The 23,690-nt window shown below is 36.8% G+C and overlaps 2 protein-coding genes and 1 long non-coding RNA gene across 5 annotated transcripts; 1 reads left to right on the top strand and 2 right to left on the bottom strand.

The window, feature by feature from the left end:
* Position 1: 1 nt before the first annotated feature.
* LOC103450127 (pentatricopeptide repeat-containing protein At4g21065-like) lies at positions 2 to 5,405 on the bottom strand. 2 transcript variants are annotated; one of them, XM_008389444.4, is made up of 3 exons: positions 3,377 to 5,405; positions 3,059 to 3,120; positions 2 to 560 (listed from the first exon to the last, which is right to left on the bottom strand). In XM_008389444.4, the coding sequence occupies exon 1, from the start codon at positions 5,270 to 5,272 to the stop codon at positions 3,485 to 3,487; it is 1,788 nt and encodes a 595-aa protein (XP_008387666.3). In that variant the 5' UTR covers positions 5,273 to 5,405; the 3' UTR covers positions 2 to 560; positions 3,059 to 3,120; positions 3,377 to 3,484. The 2 variants fall into 2 exon arrangements, with proteins under 2 accessions (XP_008387666.3, XP_017192008.3); XM_017336519.3 differs by having other exon boundaries at positions 2 to 582; positions 3,377 to 5,310.
* Positions 5,406 to 5,529: 124 nt separating this feature from the next.
* On the top strand, positions 5,530 to 10,415 carry LOC103450115 (uncharacterized). 2 transcript variants are annotated; one of them, XM_070826921.1, is made up of 14 exons: positions 5,530 to 5,665; positions 5,768 to 5,904; positions 6,002 to 6,144; positions 6,248 to 6,393; positions 6,478 to 6,557; positions 6,712 to 6,969; positions 7,397 to 7,507; positions 7,772 to 7,900; positions 8,231 to 8,352; positions 8,430 to 8,499; positions 8,612 to 8,704; positions 9,116 to 9,243; positions 9,759 to 9,900; positions 10,098 to 10,415. In XM_070826921.1, the coding sequence occupies exons 1-14, from the start codon at positions 5,530 to 5,532 to the stop codon at positions 10,230 to 10,232; spliced, it is 1,830 nt and encodes a 609-aa protein (XP_070683022.1). In that variant the 3' UTR covers positions 10,233 to 10,415. The 2 variants fall into 2 exon arrangements, with proteins under 2 accessions (XP_070683022.1, XP_070683021.1); XM_070826920.1 differs by having other exon boundaries at positions 5,530 to 5,671.
* A 10,280-nt stretch (positions 10,416 to 20,695) lies between these two features.
* On the bottom strand, positions 20,696 to 21,606 carry LOC103413730 (uncharacterized). Its single transcript, XR_011583596.1, has 3 exons — positions 21,467 to 21,606; positions 20,993 to 21,275; positions 20,696 to 20,897 (listed from the first exon to the last, which is right to left on the bottom strand). It is a non-coding gene; the product is annotated as an uncharacterized lncRNA (long non-coding RNA).
* Positions 21,607 to 23,690: the final 2,084 nt, after the last annotated feature.

The raw sequence follows: 23,690 nt of genomic DNA, 5'->3' as shown, positions 1-23,690 counted from the left end.
CAACAAAACAAGCAGTGGAATTATTACTTCAAATGTTCACTCAATACACACAGCCAACTTTCACAGAAAAATTAAAGAGCTATTACTCTTCGACGTACGATACGCGTGTACTTCTATGTACGTACGCGGGTACGTACACAAATTACTCGGGGTCTCAATACAGATTGCTCTCTCAAAGACTAGACAGAGAGAGTTGATCAAAAAGAAACAAGACTAGACACAGAGAAGGAAAGACTTACTGCTGATTGATTAAGTAATAGAAATGACAGACCACACGGTTTGCATGATCGTGAAGAGGAGGAGGAGAAAAACAGCTGCACTGACAGAAATAGCCGCCCAAGGTGTGTTGAAGTAATTCTGTCTCAAATTTGCCTTGAAAACAGGTTCCAGACTTCCAGGACGACTTGCAATGCGTGTTCAGGTCTTTACAAAGAGTCGAATAATAGAATAGATGGAAGGTTGCTATCTGAGAGGCTTTTGTTTCATCCGGAGCAACTTGGTTGCTTCCTTCCATTTTCCTTTTGATGTGCTACGACCACAGGGATGATTACAGCTGATCACTGTTCACTCACAGTCAACAAACTATCTTTCGTTCGTTACATTCCAAGATTTGATATGACCGAAAACTAAAATAATAAGAAAATAAACAATTACCAAAAAAGAAAAGAATTTGAAACCACCGCCTTTCAATCCAACGGCTAATTCTAAAGGCCTTGCCATGAGTTATGAGTAGTAAATATCTTCTGTATAACCACAACAACAACAAAGCCTTTTCCCACTAAGTGGGGTCGGCTATATGAATCCTAGAACGCCATTGCGCTCGGTTTTGTGTCATGTCCTCCGTTAGATCCAAGTACTCTAAGTCTTTTCTTAGAGTCTCTTCCAAAGTTTTCCTAGGTCTTCCTCTACCCCTTCGGCCCTGAACCTCTGTCCCGTAGTCACATCTTCGAACCGGAGCGTCAGTCGGCCTTCTTTGCACATGTCCAAATCACCGGAGCCGATTTTCTCTCATCTTTCCTACAATTTCGGCTACTCCTACTTTACCTCGGATATCCTCATTCCCAATCTTATCCTTTCTCGTGTGCCCACACATCCCACGAAGCATCCTCATCTCCGCTACACCCATTTTGTGTACGTGTTGATGCTTCACCGCCCAACATTCTGTGCCATACAACATTGCTGGCCTTATTGCCGTCCTATAAAATTTTCCCTTGAGCTTCAGTGGCCTACGACGGTCACACAACACGCCGGATGCACTCTTACACTTCATCCATCCAGCTCGTATTCCATGGTTGAGATCTCCATCTAATTCTCCGTTCTCTTGCAAGATAGATCCTAGGTAGCGAAAACGGTCGCTTTTTGTGATCTTCGCTAGATTGCTCCGGTCATTAGTGTGGATAAGTATATAAATGGATAGAGATAGGAAAGCAAACACAAGATGTACGTGGTTCACCCAGATTGGCTACGTCCACGGAATAGAAGAGTTCTCATTAATTGTGAAGGGTTTACACAAGTACATAGGTTCAAGCTCTCCTTTAGTGAGTACAAGTGAATGATTTAGTACAAATGACATTAGGAAATATTGTGGGAGAATGATCTCGTAATCACGAAACTTCTAAGTATCGGAATGTGGTGTCGTCTTGACTTGCCTTATCTGTCTCATAGGTAGATGTGGCATCTTCTCTGGAAGTACTCTTCCTCCATCCAGGGGTGGTATCTTCAACTGGTGGAGATGCACAAGGTAATGTATCAATTTCACTTGAAGCTTACTTGTAGTTTCAGGCTTGGTCAAGCGCGATACAAACCATGTAGTAGGAGTCCCCCAAGTCGCCGAGCTAGGGGGTCTGCTGAAAGAGGTGACAGACAAGGTAAGCAATCAGAGCTCCGACTGATTGTTCACCTTCTCCCCATCTTGCAGCAGCATGAAGGATAAAGAGAAGAAAAATGAGAAGAGATGATATGAGATACTTTTGCTTTTGAAGAAGTAACTTTCCACAGGCTTATTCTTGAACTGAGCTGGAGGGTTTTCTGGTTTCCTCTAGAGTATAAGGCCGACTGAAGAATTTGAGGGTCAAAACAAGTCCATCAAATCTAGAGTACGTTCCACCCTGCTGATATGGGATACTTTTGCTTTTGACAGAGTAATGGATGTATCGGCACGTGTGTTGTTACGCTTGTCTCCACATGCTTCCTTGTATCCTTCGCACTTGCCCTATCTGTTCCTCAAGCAGATGCGGAATCTTCCCTGGAAACATAAGATGTTGAAGATGAGTACTCGAGAGCAATGTCAGGTAAGTAATCAGGTAAGGGGTTCCAGGCAGTCAGTTCCTGGCTGGAAGCTTGATTCCAAGTGCTGACTGATTGCTCTCTTTCTCCTTGTCTTGCAGGTAAAAACAAGGCCAAAGGAAAAGACAGGGAAAAAGCATGATATGGGATACTCTTGCTTTTAACCCTGATGATATGAGATATTCTTGCTCTAGTATAGCTTGTTTGCAGAGGTATTATCGGGGGGAAAGAAAGCTGAATATTTCGAAAGGCTTCGTTGGGAGTGCCCTCTCAGATATGATGAAGGGTTGAGCATTTTTGCAGGTCTGCCTGTCCGTTGGGGATGGAGGTCGACATATATAGGAGTCTCCCTAACAAGTAGTAATGCTATTCCTTTACCCTGCTTGGTCATAGCACGGTAGTGGGAGCTGCCAGTTTCACATGTTTTAACTCTGTATAACCATATGTGAAAATTTATAGACGTTTTTAATTTTAGGTAAATGATTTCCTCATATTTCATGAGAAATAATCAGGGGGACAAACAGGGTGAAATCACTTCCCTTATTTTTTTTGGTAGGCAAGAAGGAGACTGTTTCTTAATAGGTTGAGATTCACATCTGGTCTTATACATCCATATCCCTAAATCGTATTCGTCAATCAAAACATATAACCACCAAACATAAGAGATTAAAAGCTTCAAGCAAATGGATATGTGGAAACATAAAACAAAACAAGTGATTATGAATTTAAAATAAATAAAAGATGAAAATTTTTTGAGGAGATAGATTTGCACCTGCTATGACTAGAAAAGCTGAATGCAGATTGTATGCTCCTCCGCTAGTTGTAGTACAAGTTCTGTCAATAATACATACCACAATGGTGAGCTCTGTGCAAGTACAAGTGGCTTAAGATTCATCCAGAAAAGGCTTAGATTTCCAAACATAAAAGATAAACAAGTTTTAAAAATTAAGTCACTCAGAGCTTGATTTTATGCGTTAGCTTTTTAGTAAAGCAAAAGGTGATCCAATAGTACATAAAATAAACAAAACAATCCCTTACAGCTAATTAGATGTTAAAACTTCACTTAATAAAGCAAAATGATGAGCTATACCAACAGCAAGTTGTTTTGTGGCTGTGATCAATTGCCATTCTTTGTAAGGAATTTTCATTGTAAAATATGCTCATAAGCTCCCATTTGGAACCATTTCTGATATGCTTGTCACCAGAAATCTCTACAAGAACACATACCATCCTTGAAATGGTGAAACCTGTTTCTATCCCTCACCACTATTTCTCGATTATAAACTTTAGAGATGAACTTAGTAGCAGAGTGGCAATCATCGCAAACTCGTAAGTTCTTCACTATTCGAATAGGAGTTCCTGGAGGCGTATTCAGGAGGGCAAAAGCAATGGCTAACTTTTCACTATGCCTATTCAAAGCATCCTCTTTATCTTCTTCATTGATATCTAGCAAGACCTCTGATGTAGTGGGAACATATCCAGCTTTCTTCATCTTCCTCCCCATCTCCTCTACCATCTCGTAAATCTCTTTGGACTGTCTATGCGATTTATCTCCAGCCACAAATTCGTAAATTTCGTGGTCTAGCTCGATCATAGTGCTCCCAGGGATCTTTTTCATCCCCTTCTTGTCCATCGCCTCTCTAATCTTGGTTTTCTTGTCCCAATGGTTCATTTTTGCATAAATGTTGGAAAGCAGGACATAGTTTGACTCCTGCATAGGTTCACTCCTGATTAACTGCTTGGTGATACTCTCTCCAAGCTTGAGTTCACCGTGTGCATGACAAGCACTGATCAGGGTTCGCATGACTATAGGGTTTGGCTCAATCGGCATCTTTTGGATAAACTCCGATGCTTCTTTGACATGTCCGGCCCTGCAAAACATATCCACCATGCATCCATAGTGTTCTATCTTAGGTACAATTTGAAACTTTTCTACCATTGAACTGAAGTACCTCTTACCCTTTTCAACTAGCCCAGAATGACTACACGCAGAAAGCAACCCTAAGAAAGCAACATCATCAGGTGCTACCCCAGTCCCAATCATTTCCTCGAACAAAGCAATGGCTTCCATTCCGCGGCCGTGCATTGCCAGACCATCAATCACAGAAGTCCAAGAAACAATTGTTCTCCCACTCATGTTTCTAAACAATTTCAAAGCTTTATCCACATTCCCGCACTTTGCAAACATGTCGATGAGCGCATTACAAAGCTCCACAGATTTATGAATCCCTTCTTTCTCAATGTAAGACTCAACCCACTTCCCAAGCTCAAGTGCACCTAAATCCGTACACGCAGACAGAACGGAGACCATAGTTATCTCATCCGGCTTAACTCCCGCCATCTGCATTTCCCTAAACAACTCAACTGAATCCGTCGACCACCCCACACGCACATACCCGCCAATCATCGCACTCCATGAAACAGAGTCCAACTTGGGCATTTCATCAAACACCTTCCGGGCAAACTCAATCCCTCCTCCACAACAACAATACATATGAACCATAGTGTTACAAACATGAACATCGGCATCGAACCCGAATTTCACCACCGACCCATGAACCGACTTCCCCAAATTCAAGTCCCCAATTCCAGCACAGGCCTTGAGGACAAAAGGGTAGGTGAATTTATTAGGCAAAACAGAACCTTGAACCATAACATTGTAAAAGCACAAAGCTTTATGCTTTTCATGGCTGGTCTGCGCGTAAGCTCTAATTACAGTATTGAAGAGGAACGAATCGTAAAGATGCGTATCGGCGTCGCCGGAGAAGAGGAAGGAGGAGGCGTAGTCGATGGCTTTAAGGTCGGAGGCCGTGGCGGCGAACTTGGTGAGTACTAGCGGATTGTTTTGGAGCCCCGATTTCAACACGTGGGCGTGGATCTGGGAGAGCTTTGAAACGGCGTCGCACCCTTGGAGGAGCGCCAAGCAGCTCTGCTCTGCTTCTCTTCTGTTGGCGGTAAAAATGGCGGTCTTGACGAGCCTTTGCATTTCAAAAGCTCCCAACGGTTAACGGTAAATAAAAAACATAAAAGCAAAAGCAGGATTTAACAAAACGACAATGGATCCTCCCGCACTTTCCGCTTTTCCACGTGGCTGGTGGAATTTGTGGCCACGTCACGTCGTCTTCTACCTCTCGACTTACTGGTACGCTTTTCTGGTTTCTGATGTTTCGTTAACAGTTGGTGAGAAATCAATAACGCCACTCCAGAGTTTGATAATTCCAATCCAATTAGCTGGGTGGAAGAATGAGAAAAGCGTCGTCGATCTCAGCGCGTTTGTTTCTAGGGTTTGTTCGAGGCCAAACAACCTCCAAGCTCCGGTGCTTCAATGCGGTGCGTTTTCACTGTGATCGAGCCCAACCTTCCTCTATTAAGCCTCCAGGTCCAGGTTCCTCTCTCTCTCTCTCTCTCTCTCTCTCTCTCTCTAGAATTTCAAATCGAATTTCTCTCTCTAGAAATTCAATTGGAATCCTTGTGCTTTCAGGGCCACTAACGCAGTACAAGAGCCTCGTCGAGGAAGGGAAGCTGCAGCATGATCCGAAGCAAGAGACGGTGGCTTTTCAATTGGAGGAGTTGCTCGGGAGATTGGAGCAGTACGAGAGAGAAATGGAGGATTATCATGTGAAAAAATCGTTAATTTTCAGCTCCTACATTTGAATTCAAAGTTGTAATTTGAGAACTGGTCGGAGAATTTTGAAATTTTCTTCACATTTTGCAGGAAAAGCTTGCGATTTGGGAGAGGCGGAGAGAGGACGAGCGGCGGAAGCTTTTAATGGAGGAAGCTGAGAGCCAGCAGAAAGATGATGTATGGACATCAGTCACCAACCAGCGCAATAAGTTTGTGCAGAGATGGCTGTCCCGGTAAGGCATAGGCATATACCATTGCTTGTCGAAAAAGCTTAGAGATTTTCGGTTTCTTTTTACTGTTTTCTGAATGTCAATGTTGTGATTCTGTTTGGCTCAGGAAGAAACCTGATAAAGCAGAACCCGGAGTGGGGAAATGGGTTTCGTATCTTAATCGAGAGAGGAAGTTAGATTCACGCGTTGGTCGCCGCCCAACTGCTCCTCCGGCTCCCAAGGGACTGTATATTTACGGCAATGTTGGAAGTGGTATGTTGCTATGTTTTTTGTATGTGTATCATCTGTAAAGCAAATGTGTGCCAGCTTGAATCGAAATTCGGTACTTCTATTCAGGAAAGACGATGCTTATGGACATGTTTTTTAGTGCCACTGAAGGAATAGTTAAGCATCGAAAGAGATATCACTTTCACGAGGTGAGCTTTTGAGTGTGATTCGACAAATTTTGGATGACATTAACTGATCATACGCATTTTATTTCGAACCGTACGTCCTTGAAATATGTGGATCATCTTCTACCCAAGTTGACCATGAGAATGCAAGTTATTCTTTTAACATCTTTACTTGCAGGCAATGTTAAAGATTAACGAACAAATGCATCAGATTTGGAAAAGCCAAGTGGAGGAAAAGTCTTTGCATTCAAGCCTTTCCAATTGGGTAATGAATCTTCCCTTTGATTCGAGGGTGAAGGAGTGGGTCGCTGCTGAAGAGAGATATAAGCAAGAGGTTCAGATGAAAAACATCCTTCCAGCTGTAGCAGATAAGCTGCTCATAGACCGGCAGGCAAATCAAAAGGGTGGTAGCATTCTCTGTTTTGACGAAATACAGGTCAGATTAATGTGGGCTAACAGATTTAATCGGGGACACATGTATGACTTGTAACCTATTACCAATTAAATAGAGCTAGTATTTGCTGTCTCAAATCAAGCTTGAAGGATCCTAGTCCATAGCTTATATGTAGCCTATAATGCCTTACAGAAATGATCGTAAAGTTTCTAATGGATCAGTCAGTCAAGATTTAATGTTTTTAGGTCTTGCTGTTTTGTCCTTTATTTATTGTTTATTGCAGTTTGTGATCATTTTTTTTCTAATCGCAAGGTTGAATTAAACTTGTTAAGTTAAACTTAAATAGGATCAACTTGGCATTCATGTATCAATAATGGTTCCGTATTTTCTACAACACGCTGGGGGAAAACCTAGCTTAAATGTTCTGCTGCTCATCTTGTGACTTGGAATTTCTTTCTTTCTATTTCAGACTGTTGATGTATTTGCTATTGTGGCCTTATCTGGAATTGTTAGCAGATTGTTAAGTACCGGAACTGTTTTTGTTGCCACCAGTAATCGAGCGCCAACAGACTTAAATCAGGTGCACATGTGTGTTTCTTTAATACTGTGATAAACCATCCATATTCCCTGCCAATTTATTTCTCTCGATAATCCTTTGGCATTGTGCCTATTCATGTAACTTCATGGGTAAGGAGTGATGAAGATGGCCTAAAATCAATACTTTGTAACCGATCTTTGAATTATTTAGCAACTTGATTGTTATGTTGATAAGAAGTTTTCATCCTTTTTTCTTGGACCAACATTTCTCTACCTTTTTCTTTTGAAACAAAAATTTCTTATGCAGGATGGTATGCAGCGGGAGATCTTCCAAAAGTTTGTTCGCAAACTGAATGAGCACTGTGAGACTGTTCTCATTGGAAGTGAGATTGATTATCGTCGTGTTATAGCTCAAAGTCAAAGATCTGCAGACCAGGTAAGCATGAAGCATTTTCTTTTTTGGCAAATACATGTGAAATATTACTTCTATTTCGTTGCACTCGTTGACAACAGCTTCATATATGAGTGCTGTAAGTCATGGCTATTTTCCCGTCATTCTTTAGTTGTTCTTCATGTATTTGATGGATATGCTTCACTGACTCATCAGTCCATTCACAATTCTGTATCTTGTTTTTTTTTTTTTTTTTAAATTATAGAAACAGAGTTCCTACTCTCTTGCATTTTGGAGTAGTTGTTTCCATCTAGTAGTTAGAAAAGGCATATAGATAATACTGTCGCGTAAAACTTGACCAGCTTAAACATACAGGTTCACTACTTCTGGCCCTCAGACAGCGTTGCTATGGAGAAATTTGAGAAGAAGTGGCATGAAGTCACAAACCAAATAGGGGGACAGATTGCCTCGGATACTATTCGAGTGATGTTCGGGAGGTACTTCTAAAATTTGAAATAACAATTTATTTGTCATAATCCATTATGTAATTAAAGACACTTGGTTCGTAAATCAGAACACTGGAGGTTCCCGAATGCTCTAATGGAGCGGCACGGTTCGCATTTGATTATCTCTGTGGTCGGCCGGTATTACTCTTGCCTTTGTCTGTGTTTGCAAGTTTCGTGTTATATCTTACATCTATTTTCTATATCTGATGATTGTTTTATATTTTCTCTCTGCTTTTGTTATTGAATTTAGGTAGGTGCAGCTGATTATATTGCAGTTGCAGAAAATTATCACACTATATTTATATCTGACATTCCAATGATGAGTATGCGTATCCGTGATAAGGTACTACTCAACTTCTCTAGTTTTTTGTTTGGCATGTTTCATGTTCGGGTTCCACATAAGTTGGTGAAGCTTCATCGGACAATAAGGACTAAAACATTGTATGCAAAGTGGGTTTAGTTTTATCTGGTAATGTGAGTCGGGGGGGGGGGGTGACTTTCCACCACTTTGAACATATATCTGCAGTTATTCAGGTTAATGCTTGAAAAAAAGAAACAGAAAATGAAAGCATTAAGTAGTCATCATGTCCCAATCCTGTCAATGATAACTGGATTGACATGCATGCATATGTATTGTACGAGATTAATACAAACATCCGAATGTCTCAAAAACTATATCTCACATTTAATTTTAGTTCAAATGAGTATACATTTGACATAAACTAAATAATTTTTTTTTCTTCCAATTTTTCAGGCACGGCGGTTTATTACCCTCATTGATGAATTATACAATCATCATTGCCGTCTATTTTGTTCTGCAGCATCTTCTATTGATGAATTATTTCAAGGAACTGAAGAGGGTACTCTTTTTGATCTGGAGAGGTGAGTGTCCGTTTTTGTTCATTTCTTATTAATTTTATATCAAGAAATCTCGGGGCTTTGAGATTCATCATTCTGGATCAGGACTTACCGCTCATTGCTTTGTTTCTGACTTGTATTCCTTTCGCATATGTTTTGCACTATGATGCACGGATACTTCTGTTTGGTCCTGTATCCCGTATCCAATACTTGCCCGATACTCTCGGATAGGTTTTGCATATCCTCGATAGATGCATGTAAAAATTACTTTCTCCTGCTTGCACACACAATTTATTGCATTTGTGCAAATTCATCGGTGGTTGGGGAAACTGTCATCAAAATATCAGCTCAGTTATAAGAGCGCAACGTGCAGGAAATATCAATTGACTTGGATACATTCTTGAAAGATTCTTGTACCGTCAAGGGCTTAAGGAGATACATTTGCTTAATAGTACTAGCAATTCTGATTCAATGGTTCTTTTAGTATTGTTATGGTTGTCAGTATTTCAGTCTAAACATGTGTACTTGCTTGCTTTCAGTTTCCAGTTTGAAACAGAGACAGAAGGTTCAAAGCTTCGTCGCGATGTTTTAGCAGAAGGTAATGTTAGTTCAGGAGGTGCCCCAACTGGTATAATATCCATGCTATCTGGTCAAGAAGAGATGTTTGCTTTCCGCAGAGCAGTAAGTGGTTCTTTGTTTCTCCAGACCACTTTGTTTCTGATTTCGTTCTTTGGCTCTCATAACAGTTTAGGCGGTCCAATGAAAGCGATGAGTTAATGTAGAAACTTCAGGGCTTTTATTTATTCTGGATTTTCTTGTGGTTTCTGGCCAGACAGATTAATCTTCCAATATTCTGAATGGATGATCCGTATGTGTAGGTGTCGCGCTTGATTGAAATGCAGACGCCCGTATATTTGGAGGGAGTCCACAGTCTTCATCCGTATTTCCAGAAACAACGCCGGGGATTTGAAAGTATATCTTCACGAAACATACAGCCGCAGTTGTCATATTAAGCAGCAGAATTGTTGTACCAATGTTACTTCTTCCTGTCCATTTATAATTTTCCATTCATTTGTATCTCCTTACGGTATGAACTAAGGAGAAAATCCAAAGAAGTCTGAACTTGCCGTTACTTGACAGTTAACACACAATGTCAAGATTGTGAGTGTGTTTTAATAAAGAAATTTGATATTTCATTCGTTCTTTCTTATCTGCAATTTCCAGCACGACGATCCTTGTCACTTATGTGATCATACTGCTAGAAATAATCACTCAATCGTTTGGTTTTGTCTCCTCAAAGGTTTGTTCATGCATATGCATTTCATGCTTAATTTTCCAATCCATTCTGTCTAGTTGTGTTGTCTCATCATAATTGGTCACTGCTTTCACGCAAGTTAGGCACACACTTTAAGACATCTCACATGAGCCAACTGACACATTTTTCCTGAGAGTGAATTTTCCACCCTAGATTTGTAAAGATTGCTTTTGCTCTTGACACATGTCTCCGGGTTCTCTTTGTTTGAAACATGCATGCCTTCCTTAAAAACAGGTCCTAGGGTTCATTTGTTCTTTTGGTTAAAAAGTCTAGATTTTTTAAGATTGCATTAAAAAAACTTTAAGCTTCCTCTTGTGTTTTTCACTTGAAACCTTATCTGCCAAACTGATTTCCATGCATAAAATTCCCCATCATTGAGAAATAGATTTGCACTATTTTCATGGTCCCTTAAGTTTCAAATCTTCATTTAAACCTAGTTTTCAGATTCATATAGATTTCTTCTTTCAATTATTTGATTGGAGAAACTGACTGATCTTTTATATCCATATTTCACATTATCATCATCATAATATCATTTACATTGATTGTGTTGGTCTTAGTGCCACAAGAAGAAGAGTTCAAGGTTAGAGCTGCCTCCTAATGAAGACTAAAGACATCTCCATCATATGCAAAGTAAGGTTGCATAAAGGTAAAATTGTTCCTTAGATTAGATCTAGGAAATGAGCTTGATGTGATAATTTGTACGAACCTTATTTCCACTAGCAAATTGGACTCAGTAAAGTCCCTTGTTTTTTAATCCAGATGTGGGCTTTTTTGGCCAAAAACTTCGTGTGTTGTTGATTGTTTTTCTTGTTTGCATATCTTGTTCATTTGCTTGTGATATTTTATTTCTATGGCTTGCAAATATATTTATGTTTATGACTAAGTTTATCAAAGTTACCATGAGCATTGAACTAGACTTTAGTTAATTTGGATCACTTAAGTAATCTAAGTTTAACTGATTAATTCGCTTTTGGTAAACTAGTAAATCTGAACTTAGTTGACCGGTGTCGTTGACTATTCAATCTAGCATATATTGATTTTTAATTATAGAATATTCCGCCTGGTACCAATTTCAATATAATTTTATGAGGAGAGAATTTGTACGTGAAAGGGAACGGTGCGTATGACATTTTTGGAGTGACAATTACAACACAGTGTCATACAAATCTTCAACAAAACAAATAAACTAACAAAACAAGGACCTTGGTTCTGAAATGATTCATTGCAACTAAGTTTGAATCCTCGTAGATTAATGTTAAAACTATATATTGTCCCTTTAAAACATAAAAAAATACAAAATTTGTTGTCATTAATTACAAAATATTTTTTAGGTTATCGTCAGTTGGTACATTTTAGGTTATCTTGGGAAAATTACAAGAAAATTGAAATTTTCTTCTAAGAAGTGCATAGACAATTAGGTTGTGGTGTGAGTATCTCTCTTTAAGGAAAGCACACTACGGTTTGATAAAATTTCACGAACCAGTGCGTTATTTCTTGACTTGTTCTCTCTAGAATATAACCATCCAACTAAATCGTTGTGTGACCACTAGTGGAGCCAATGTTGGGGGAGGCCCGGGGGGGGGGGGGGTTGTGTGACCACTAGTGGAGCCATCCAACTGAATCGTTGTGTGACCACTAGTGGAGCCAATGTTGGGAGGGGGGGGGCATTGGGCTCCCTTTGACCCCCAATAACTTTGTGAACGAAACCCTTTAAAAAAAATTGACCCTTATAATAGCGCTGCTAATTGACCCTTATAATAGCACTGTAGTAGCAGCGCTGCAACATCACTCACAATAGAAAGTTGCTATTGTAAGTAATCTTGGTTGCGTGGGCCACAATGGCCAACAAATATTGACCCAAGTTGGCTCACTCAACATGGAACATGTGAACCCACATGTGATCCAAATTAGTGTACTTGCTAGTGAAATTAGTATTGATTTACTTGTTGCTCCTGTTTTAGTTGAAAGAGCTTTTTCGGTGGTGAAAATTGTGAAGAATCCACATCGTAATAGGATGGGTGATCAATGGTTGAATGATATTTTGGTTGTATACATTGAGAAAGAGGTATTTGATTTTATTGATAATGATGTTGTAATACGACATTTTCAAAATATGAGAACACGTCGTGGACAATTATAAATGAAAGTGTGATAGATTTTTTAAAGCTATTTTTTGACCCTATTGTCTTAAATTCCTAGCTCCGCCATTGCGTGTGACTCAAACTTATCTGCACAAAAAGTAATAGTCCAAAACTCTGTCATAAGAACATTATCCTCATGTCATGTCGTACCCAGTACACAAGGCTCCCGCTTTACGTAGGGTCTGGGAGAGATGAATGTCAGCTAGCCTTACCCCCATTTATGGAGAGGCTGCTCCCAAGTCTCTAACCCGAGACCTACCGTTCATGGGCGAAGGCACTTGCCATCGCATCAAGTGCGACCTTTATAATAATTATAGAGGAATGAAGAATAATAGTTATAGAGGAAATTTGGACAATTTTCAATTACACATTATTTTCATTTAACTATAAGTAGATGAGAAAAAGAAATTTTGTTTTGCTTTGTCACTCTTGAGTTGTTATCATCTTTGACTCTTTGAACTCGCAGTTTATAAGAAAATTAATAAATAAATAAATTATTTATTAGGATTCTTACGACTAGTAAGAGATGATTGATCCTCAGTTACGAGATAACTACCATGCCACTTTGCTTTCGAAGTCGATAAGACATTTTCCATGTTTTTATGCTGAATCATGATTCTCTGAATATGATGACTTCAAGTTAATCTCAATTATTTAAAGGAATTGTTATTAGCACTCCATAACTCTTATTTTACATTCCAAACTTTTTATATTAAGAAAGAAAAATACACTTATAAAGAGTGTAAAATAAGATTTTTAGAGTGCTAATAACACTTTTCTTATTTAATAGGATATAATGATTTGTCTCCATTATTTAATTGTTTGGCGGCTCGATGAGTAATTATACTTTGAATAATGTTACACTTATCATCTATTTATATTTTCTCTTAAATAAAGGTAGGGCCTATGAACTCATGTGGATTCCATTTCTATTAGACAGATGATACAAATGAATGGTACGAACAATTTTTTTTTTTATATACTTTACCAACTAAACTACAATCTATAGGAATATTTTTCTTCATTAGTAAATGAGATGTCTCATATTCGACTGACGTCGATGAAAATAGCATATTATATTTGTGATGAATTCAATAATAAGTAGCTGACCTATTGCAGTCTGGCTCAATCCTCTCACCACTTATAATAGAATATCCCTCTTCAGATCAATATCAAACTTACAAGGTCAATAAAGAAGATTTCACACTACCTTGTTTAAGTAAGAGATAATCAAGCAATTGAGATTTTTGGATTGCACAATGGCGGCATAGAGGAAAGACAAACAAAACATGTACTTTGGGCTTCACTTTAAATTAGGCTCTTCTTCATATCCTTATTATATATCTAAAACATTTCATCATTCATCATATTCTTGATTAAAAAGGGGAAAAATAAATCTCTTATTTTCATAAATCTAATCTAATGTATCTCAAATTCATATTGTTGTAAATAAAACCTTATTAAGGTACTATAGGAATTCCTCGTTTCAATTTTGTCTTGACTTCAGTTTACATTGGGACTGCGATGCTACTAACTAAACCAAATCATACTATTATACATAAATGAACGAATACAAATACGACAAATAATTTGTCACATTCTGACTCGGGCCTCCATCATATTCCGGGCTCGATTTCAACGTAGCACGATATTGTCAATGTGGGACGTTACAATCCACCCCCCTTAGGGGCCCCACTTCCTCGTCGGCACACTTCCGGCTAAGGATTGGCTCTGATACCAAATTGTCACATCCCAACCCGAGCCCCCACCACATCCCGGGCTCGACTCCACCGTAGCACGATATTATCCGCTTTGGGCCCCGACCACGCCTTCATGGTTTTGTTTCTGGGAACTCAGACGAGAACTTCCTAGTGGGTCACCCATCCTAGGAATGCTCTCGCCCAAACTCATTTAACTTCGAAGTTCCGATGGAACCCGAAGCCAGTGAGCTCCCAAAAGGCCTCGTGCTAGGTAGAGATAGAAATATACATATAAGGCTTACATGATCCACTCCTCTGGACAATGTGGGATGTTACACAATTTATTTGAAGTTCTTCAAAAAAAAAAAAAAGATTTATTTAAAGAAGCACAACCTTCTATCCCTAAGTACAACAGGTTTGGCCCTAAGCCCAATCCAACACGAGCAAGGAGCGGCATGTTTGGGAGTAGGGATTGTGATAAAGAAAATATTGTATATGTTGGCGTGAGTCAATACCACAGGGATTCCATGTATATATGTAAGCGTGAATCAATGTACCACAGAGATTTAATGTGTGTTGACCTGAGTTAATGTACCTAGAATAGGAATTCAATGTTCTCGTAATAGGGATTCAATTGTACGTGACATCCTCGTACAGTTTTACACTTTTATATGTATATTATCGAATACATTCAGTACGAGTACATAGTCTTTCGAATCTTGTGAAATTACATAATTAATTAATTCAAGCATTGGTGAAAAAGTAGCATGCATCTAAAGTTCATGATTAGTGGTCATATACCAGAAGAAGAGATGTAAAAAATAATTTGTAAGCTGATGAGATCGATTAGTTCTTAGTTGCAATAGTGGACATGATAATACACTACACATCAGCCCACTCATCACTTATGATACAGTTGTTGAGTTCTAATAAAAGGCGTAGCTGGTTGGAAAGGCTACAAAACCATGCACATTCCGTTTTGTTAACGACCATTAGTTGTTTTATATCTTGACTCAGTGGAGGTTCCATTTCGATAAGGTGCAGCTGGCTAAAATAGATAGATCCCACTCATGGCTCAAAGTGGAGACAAAAACTTTCAAGGGATGTTATTGTTGTTGTATTTCAAGTTAATTGTACTATTTATATAAAAAAAATTATAACACATGATAATATGTGATTGATTTGAAATATGGTACTGTGATAACTCACTTGTATGTACGAAGGAAAGTCAATACTGCATAATGACTATAATGGGTAAGTCGGATAGGTATTGTTGATTAGGTGCTAAATGAAGCGTGTTTAAGGGCTACAAAACAATTGAGTAGAACATAACTAGACATCCAACTCAAAATTAATTGAAAAAAAAAAGAGAGTATTTCCCATTACATTAATAATGATGAACATTGCAATATAATATATGTGCATGCACTAAGAGGTAATTAGATTTTGCATCTGCAGACTGTAGTCTAGTCTCATTTCCAAATGCAAAGGCTCGGAAACATCTCTATCATAATTGAGGGCCAAAAAAAAAAAAAAAACAGAGGAGTGTATGTGAGGTAGGCCTGGCAAACGGGTCGTGTCAGTCGTGTTCGTGTCGTTTTCGTGTAACACCTGTTATCTTAACGGGTCGTGTTGTGTCACACCCGTTATCTTAACGGGTCCTTAACAGGTCGTGTCACTTTACCCAACGGATAAAGTGACCCGACCCGTTATGACCCGTTAAGAAAAATATATATTTTTTCTTAAATTTGCACATACCACACATTGCCACATAAATATTACTTCAAAACATTAAAACACATTTGTCGTTTAAGTACTACATCTACACTCGAAAATAAGAGCCTAATAAAAAAATAATACATACAGTATTAATCTATTACAAATTTTAAATGTTCAAGGATATGCAAAATGAAACAGTTTTTGTTTTCAAGGTTGTGAAATCTTTCTCAAAAGTTTAAACCTCAATTTACAAAATCCTCGATTTACATCGATCATCATGAAATTGCATTGGAACTTTGGCTTGATCTATTGCCTTCAAGAGTTATGTTGATGATGTTTTCAGTAAGGTTTTCCACGTCATAACTATCTTCTGCATAAACTAAGCATAGCAAAACCAAACATTAAAAATCATTCAAATTATGAGAAGTTTACCAAAATAATTATGAAAAAAAATAAAACAATAGTACTATACCATACTTTTATTAAGTATAAACATAAGATTTTGTGGTATCCACTAGTATAAATATTTTAAATTGAAGATCGAATTCAATCATTGTATTCAAATAAGGTCAAGGAGTGTAGTTGTAAAAAATCATCAAAATCGGAGTTAAATTAACCGTTAAATCGTGATTTTTCGTTTATAACCGTCGAAAAGTTTTGTCCCGCTACGTGCTCTCTGAATGTTTGTTTTTTGCAATTTTTGGCGTATGCGATCTCGAAATATATACAAACATGTTTGACGGTTGGATCATTGAAACTAGTTTCGTAGAATGAGTATCCCATCAAAACAATAGATTCACTAATACTTAAGAGTTTATTCATACTTTTATTAAGTATAACATAAGATTTTGTGGTATCCACTAGTGTAAATATTTTAAATTGAAGATCGAATTCAATCATTGTATTCATATAGGGTCAAGGAGTGTAGTTGTAAAAAATCATCAAAATCGGAGTTAAAATGACCGTTAAATCATGATTTTTCGTTTATAACCGTCGAAAAGTTTTGTCCCGTTACTTGATCTCTGAATGTTTGTTTTTTGCAATTTTTGGCGTATGCAATCTCGAAGTATATATAAACATGTTTGACGGTTGGATCATTGAAACTAGTTTCGTAGAATGAGTATCCCATCAAAACAATAGATTCACTAATACTTAATAGTTTATTCATACTTTTATTAAGTATAGTATAAGATTTTGTGGTATCCACTAGTGTAAATATTTTAATTAAAGATTGAATTCAATCATTGTATTCATATAGGGTCAAGGAGTGTGGTTGGAAAAAAACATCAAAATCGGAGTTAAAATGACCGTTAAATCGTGATTTTTCGTTTATAACCGGAAAGTTTTGTCCCGTTACTTGATCTCTGAATGTTTGTTTTTTGTAATTTTTGACGTATGCGATCTTGAAGTATATACAAACATGTTTGACGGTTGGATCTTTGAAACTAGTTTCGTAGAATGAGTATCCCATCAAAACAATTGATTCACTAATACGTAATAGTTTATTCATACTTTTATTAAGTATAATATAAGATTTTGTGGTTTCCACTAGTGTAAATATTTTAAATTGAAGATCGAATTCAATCATTGTATTCATATAAGGTCAAGGAGTGTAGCTGCAAAAAATCATCAAAATCAGAGTTAAAATGACCGTTAAATCGTGATTTTTCTTTTTATAACCGTCGAAAAGTTTTGTCCCGTTAATTGATCTCTGAATGTTTGTTTTTTGTAATTTTTGACGTATGCGATCTCGAAGTATATACAAACATGTTTGACGATTGGATCTTTGAAACTAGTTTCGTAGAATGAGTATCCCATCAAAACAATAGATTCACTAATACTTAATAGTTTATTCATACTTTTATTAAGTATAACATAAGATTTTGTGGTATCCACTAGTGTAAATATTTTAAATTGAAGATCGAATTCAATCATTGTATTCATATAAGGTCAAGGAGTGTAGTTGTAAAAAATCATCAAAATCGGAGTTAAATTAACCGTTAAATCGTGATTTTTTGTTTATAACCGTCGAAAAGTTTTGTCCCGTTACTTGCTCTCTGAATGTTTGTTTTTTGCAATTTTTGGCGTATGCGATCTCGAAATATATAAAAACATGTTTGACGGTTGGATCATTGAAACTAGTTTCGTAGAATGAGTATCCCATTAAAACAATAGATTCACTAATATTTAAGAGTTTATTCATACTTTTATTAAGTATAACATAAGATTTTGTGGTATCCACTAGTGTAAATATTTTAAATTGAAGATCGAATTCAATCATTGTATTCATATAAGGTCAAGGAGTGTAGTTGTAAAAAATCATCAAAATCGGAGTTAAATTAACCGTTAAATCGTGATTTTTCGTTTATAACCGTCGAAAAGTTTTGTCCCGTTACTTGCTCTCTGAATGTTTGTTTTTTGCAATTTTTGGCGTATGCGATCTCGAAATATATAAAAACATGTTTAACGGTTGGATCATTGAAAATAGTTTCGTATAATGAGTATCCCATCAAAACAATATATTCAATAATACTTAAGAGTTTATTCGTACTTTTATTAAGTATAACATAAGATTTTGTGGTATCTAGTGTAAATATTTTAAATTGAAGATCGAATTCAATCATTGTATTCATATAGGGTCAAGGAGTGTGGTTGTAAAAAAACATCAAAATCGGAGTTAAAATGACCGTTAAATCGTGATTTTTCGTTTATAACGGTCGAAATGTTTTGTCCCGTTACTTGATCTCTGAATGTTTGTTTTTTGCAATTTTTGGCGTATGCGATCTCGAAGTATATATAAACATGTTTGACGGTTGGATCATTGAAACTAGTTTCGTAGAATGAGTATCCCATCAAAACAATAGATTCACTAATACTTAATAGTTTATTCATACTTTTATTAAGTATAATATAAGATTTTGTGGTATCCACTAGTGTAAATATTTTAAATTGAAGATCGAATTCAATCATTGTATTCATATAAGGTCAAGGAGTGTGGTTGTAAAAAAACATCAAAATCGGAGTTAAAATGACCGTTAAATCGTGATTTTTCTTTTTATAACCGTCGAAAAGTTTTGCCCCGTTAATTGATCTCTGAATGTTTGTTTTTTGTAATTTTTGACGTATGCGATCTCGAAGTATATACAAACATGTTTGACGGTTGGATCTTTGAAACTAGTTTCGTAGAATGAGTATCCTATCAAAACAATAGATTCACTAATACTTAATAGTTTATTCATACTTTTATTAAGTATAACATAAGATTTTGTGGTATCCACTAGTGTAAATATTTTAAATTGAAGATCGAATTCATTACTTGTATTCATATAGGGTCAAGGAGTGTAGTTGTAAAAAATCATCAAAATCGGAGTTAAAATAACCGTTAAATCTTGATTTTTCGTTTATAACCGTCGAAAACTTTTGTCCCATTACTTGATCTCTGAATGTTTGTTTTTTGCAATTTTTGGCGTATGCGATCTCGAAGTATATACAAACATGTTTGACGGTTGGATCATTGAAACTAGTTTTGTAGAATGAGCATCCCATCAAAACAATAGATTCACTAATACTTAAGAGTTTATTCATACTTTTATTAAGTATAACATAAGATTTTGTGGTATCCACTAGTGTAAATATTTTAAATTGAAGATTGAATTTAATCATTGTATTCATATAGGGTCAAGGAGTGTGGTTGTAAAAAATCATCAAAATCGGAGTTAAAATGACCGTTAAATCGTGATTTTTTGTTTATAACCGTCAAAAAGTTTTGTCCCGTTACTTGCTCTTTGAATGTTTGTTTTTTGCAATTTTTGGTGTATGCGATCTCGAAGTATATACAAACATGTTTGACGGTTGGATCGTTGAAATTAGTTTCGTATAATTCGTATCCCATGAAGTTCAATGGTGTGTGTGTGTATATATATATATATATTTATTTATTAAGTAGATTTAAATCTATTTATTTTGTATGTATAATTATTATAGTTTTTAGGGGTATAAAATTTAATATATATATATATATATATAATTATTATAGTTAATATTTTGGGTATAATTATTATAGTATATATAATTATTATAATTATTATAGTTAATTTAATATATATATATATATATATATAATTATTATAGTTTTTAGGGGTATAAAATTGTTAAATTAATATATATATATATATATATATAATTATTATAGTATTTTTTTAGGGTTATAAATTATTAAATTAATATTCTGCTTATCGTGTATCGTGTTACCCACGTGTATACCCGAACAAACCCGTTATCTTAACAGGTGCTTATCGGGTTACCCGATAACGACCCGTTTCGTTATCGTGTAACCCGAACACCTGTTAATTTCGTGTCGTGTCGTGTCGGGTTATCGGGTCGTGTCAGGAATTGCCAGGCCTAATGTGAGGTATGTTGTTATATCATTTTCTTATTTAATTATAAGCAAATTAAAAGAACAAAAATCGGGAGCGTAGTTTACATTATATATGATCAGTAAATGTGAAAGAAGTAATGTTATTTTTTCTTTTATTGGCATGTAGATGGTGCTTCTTGGATAAAAAATAAAAAAATAAAAAAATAAAAAAATAAAAAAATAAAAAAATAACTCTGCGTGTCATTTTATTGAAGACTAGTGTAGTACAAATTAAGAAAATGTAGCATCATATTAATTATTATTACAATGCTTCTCGATATCATTATAAACCTGAGTCCAACGTGAACTACAAAGTCAATATAATTGATGATATTCTCAGCTGTAATTGGTCATCATATATCTGGTTCAGCTGATTTCATATCCTGTAGATCAAACGATCGACATATTAGTATATATGTAGATATAAGGAAAATAATAGTAGAACTATAAAAGAATGCAAAATTATATAGTTATTTACTGGACATATTCGACGTTGATTCTTGTAGAAGGAGAGTGTGAAATGGCTGCAAAAGCATCAGTTGACATGACTACGGTAGAAGGGCAGGTTGAATCTCGACAAAGATCAACCACCTTCACGTCCACGGTAGCACCACCCTTGCAGGGCTTATTACGTCCACTCAGGCACCTCAGTCTATACCGCCTTCCACACGCAGCACCATTGTCCCACAAGCCTTCACTCACCGCCACAAACAGATTCCCCGGAGGGAACTGGTCTTGCCTACTTCCAAAGCACTTTGTAGCTGCACCACAATTACAATATGCCATTGAAAAACATTAACTATAATCCACACACACACACACACACACATATATATATATATGAATGTGTACGTAGTTCTCTAATTCATAATTTCTGACGACATAATTTATTAAATATCTTTATATATTCATTGTATAAGCATATAGAGAGAAGAATATGTTGTTTGCTCACGTATATAAGGAGGACCGTAAGACGTTGCTGTGCCGATATCACTGGAAACGAGCCTTAGTTCTCTGCATAATAAGCTTAACACTATTGACATGAATAAGAGTCTCATGTTCACAACAAAGTTAGAAAATATATGCATTTGTTTAGGGGGCATGACTACACATATAATGGCATTGGGGCTCCTCTCTCTCTCTCTCTCTCTCTCTCTCTCTCTCTCTCTCTAGATCTCAAAAAGTTTAACTACTTTTTAAAAATCTTCGGCGAAGGATAAGAATCATGTACATAATTGGAAATTCAAGTCAAAGTTTAATATCTTATAGATGCGAGAAACTTACATGCACCCGTTAGAATTCCTGTAATGACATTAACATCCCGAGAGTGCATGTGGTTCTTATTCTCCTTTGTAATGACATTAACATCGCGCGAGTGTGTGTAGTCCTTATTCTCCTTTTGGAGATGAGCCTTTTAAAGTTGTCATGGGGTTGTTTCAGAAAAGGGTATTAATTACCTAAGAAAATATGAGCCAATTAAGTGCGAAGTCTCATCATGTCAAGTAAAAAAAATCACATAAAAGTAATGAGAAGCTGTTTTTTTAGAAGAAAAAAACGCGTGAGAAGTTGAGAAGCACTTTACAAATTTTCATTTTGCTTTTGCGAATGCCGATATTAATCGGCGGAACGCAAATTGTGGCTGTAAACTCAAATTGCATCATCAATTGGTGATTGTTATCTTTACCTGCCAAAATTTTGCACTTCATGACAAATTGGACATTTTATTTCCTACCTTGGTTGACTAAGCACCGCAAATGAACGTGATAGAATGTTCCCTAAAGAATTGCTTAGAAATCAAATGACCAAGCCCGCTAATTAAGGCAGCCTTTCAAACTTTCTTTTTTAATTAACAAAACAATATTTTAAACTATAATTTACGAGGAAACAAACTCAAACTTGAGTACAACGGAACGAGCGCATTACTTAACTAATTGATTTAACAAACATCTGTCAATGATAGTTTATGTAGCTTGGAATTGACAATGTTAAAAGTAGTAGTTATACAAATTCTATCATACAGTTGGACAAGTTTAATTGTCCAATTCGAATCTCTTCCGACCAATTCAAATCTCAAACTCGTTCAAAACATTTGTCAATGATTGTTTATACAACTTGGAAATCAACAATGTCAAAAGCAGTAGTTATACAAATTATATCGTACCGTTGGACAAGTAGAAATTAACCAATTCGAATCTCTTCCGACCAATTCAAATCCCTTGCTCGTTAAAAAAGCAACCAAAAAAAAAAAATGATAAGAACAATAAAAAGAGGATGAAAAAATGTAGGTCCAATTGGGACAGTGCAGCAGGCCATGTCGGATCCGAGTGGCACCAACCCGTTATCCTTCCACTGCCAAGAGCGGGAGGTGGTCGTTGCTCTGTGAAGCCAGCCTTCCGCGGTGCCCTCCGCTCTAGGAGCCGTGAAGCATGAGCCTTCGCCCAAACTCCACGGCACAACTCCTGGCTTGGAACGGGCGGGTTAGAATAGAGCCACGACAGAGCCGACCCGCTGAGGCCGAACCAACGTTCCAACACTTTGATATCCCCACTCGGGTTACAAGCTTGAGTTAATAAGCTCGACGGTGCCTTAGCTTTGGGCAAGTTATATAAAGTGCTTTATTTAGCCGCTGATGGTCGATGTGGGACTAATTGTAGTTGGTGCTTCTCTCTTGACTTGCTCTTCCCTTTTTGGAAGCTCAAAACTATGGCCATATCTAAATCAAAAAATTGTATATGCAAGAGAAGTTACGGGAGTTAAGGTCTACCTTGTTGTGGAGAAACATTAAAATAAGAAAAAATCGAGAGTTTGAAGCCTCTCCATCTTCCACTGTCACACTCCCTATGAAAGTTAATGCTTCCTCCCCCCGGCCTTGTTTGATTGCCTCATTCTTTTCTCATCACATTCTCACACGAACGCCATTTTATTTATTTTTATTTTCTGTAAAGTTCCGAGTGATGAGTGATATATCGCGATTAAAGTTCCAGCAAGGACTGAAAGAAATGAGATTACTTGAAGTGTTTTCCAAAAAAAAATCACCATTAGACCAGCCTGGTATTCTAGATGATATGGACACGACAAGGAAAACAAGTTGGGAGATAAAAGTGCAGCTGGCACTAGCTAGCAGGGCTGAAACAACCTGGTATTCCGGTAAGAATGTCCGTCAATGTTCCAGTTTG

Source organism: Malus domestica, chromosome 08, assembly GCF_042453785.1.
Source record: "Malus domestica chromosome 08, GDT2T_hap1".
In the NCBI taxonomy this organism is placed as follows: Eukaryota; Viridiplantae; Streptophyta; class Magnoliopsida; order Rosales; family Rosaceae; genus Malus; species Malus domestica.
The sequence above is the reverse complement of the archived record's forward strand: the minus strand, read 5'-3'. Positions and strand labels throughout refer to the sequence as shown.

What these genes read in the sequence shown, in the direction of transcription:
- LOC103450115 (XM_070826920.1), top strand. Translation starts at nt 5,530, where the DNA reads ATGAGAAAAGCGTCGTCGATCTCAGCGCGTTTGTTTCTAGGGTTTGTT. An exon ending in TATTAAGCCTCCAGGTCCAG is followed by an intron (nt 5,672 to 5,767) that starts GTTCCTCTCTCT and finishes TTGTGCTTTCAG; the next exon opens with GGCCACTAACGCAGTACAAG. An exon ending in AGAGATATCACTTTCACGAG is followed by an intron (nt 6,558 to 6,711) that starts GTGAGCTTTTGA and finishes CTTTACTTGCAG; the next exon opens with GCAATGTTAAAGATTAACGA.
- LOC103450127 (XM_008389444.4), bottom strand. Translation starts at nt 5,272, where the DNA reads ATGCAAAGGCTCGTCAAGACCGCCATTTTTACCGCCAACAGAAGAGAA.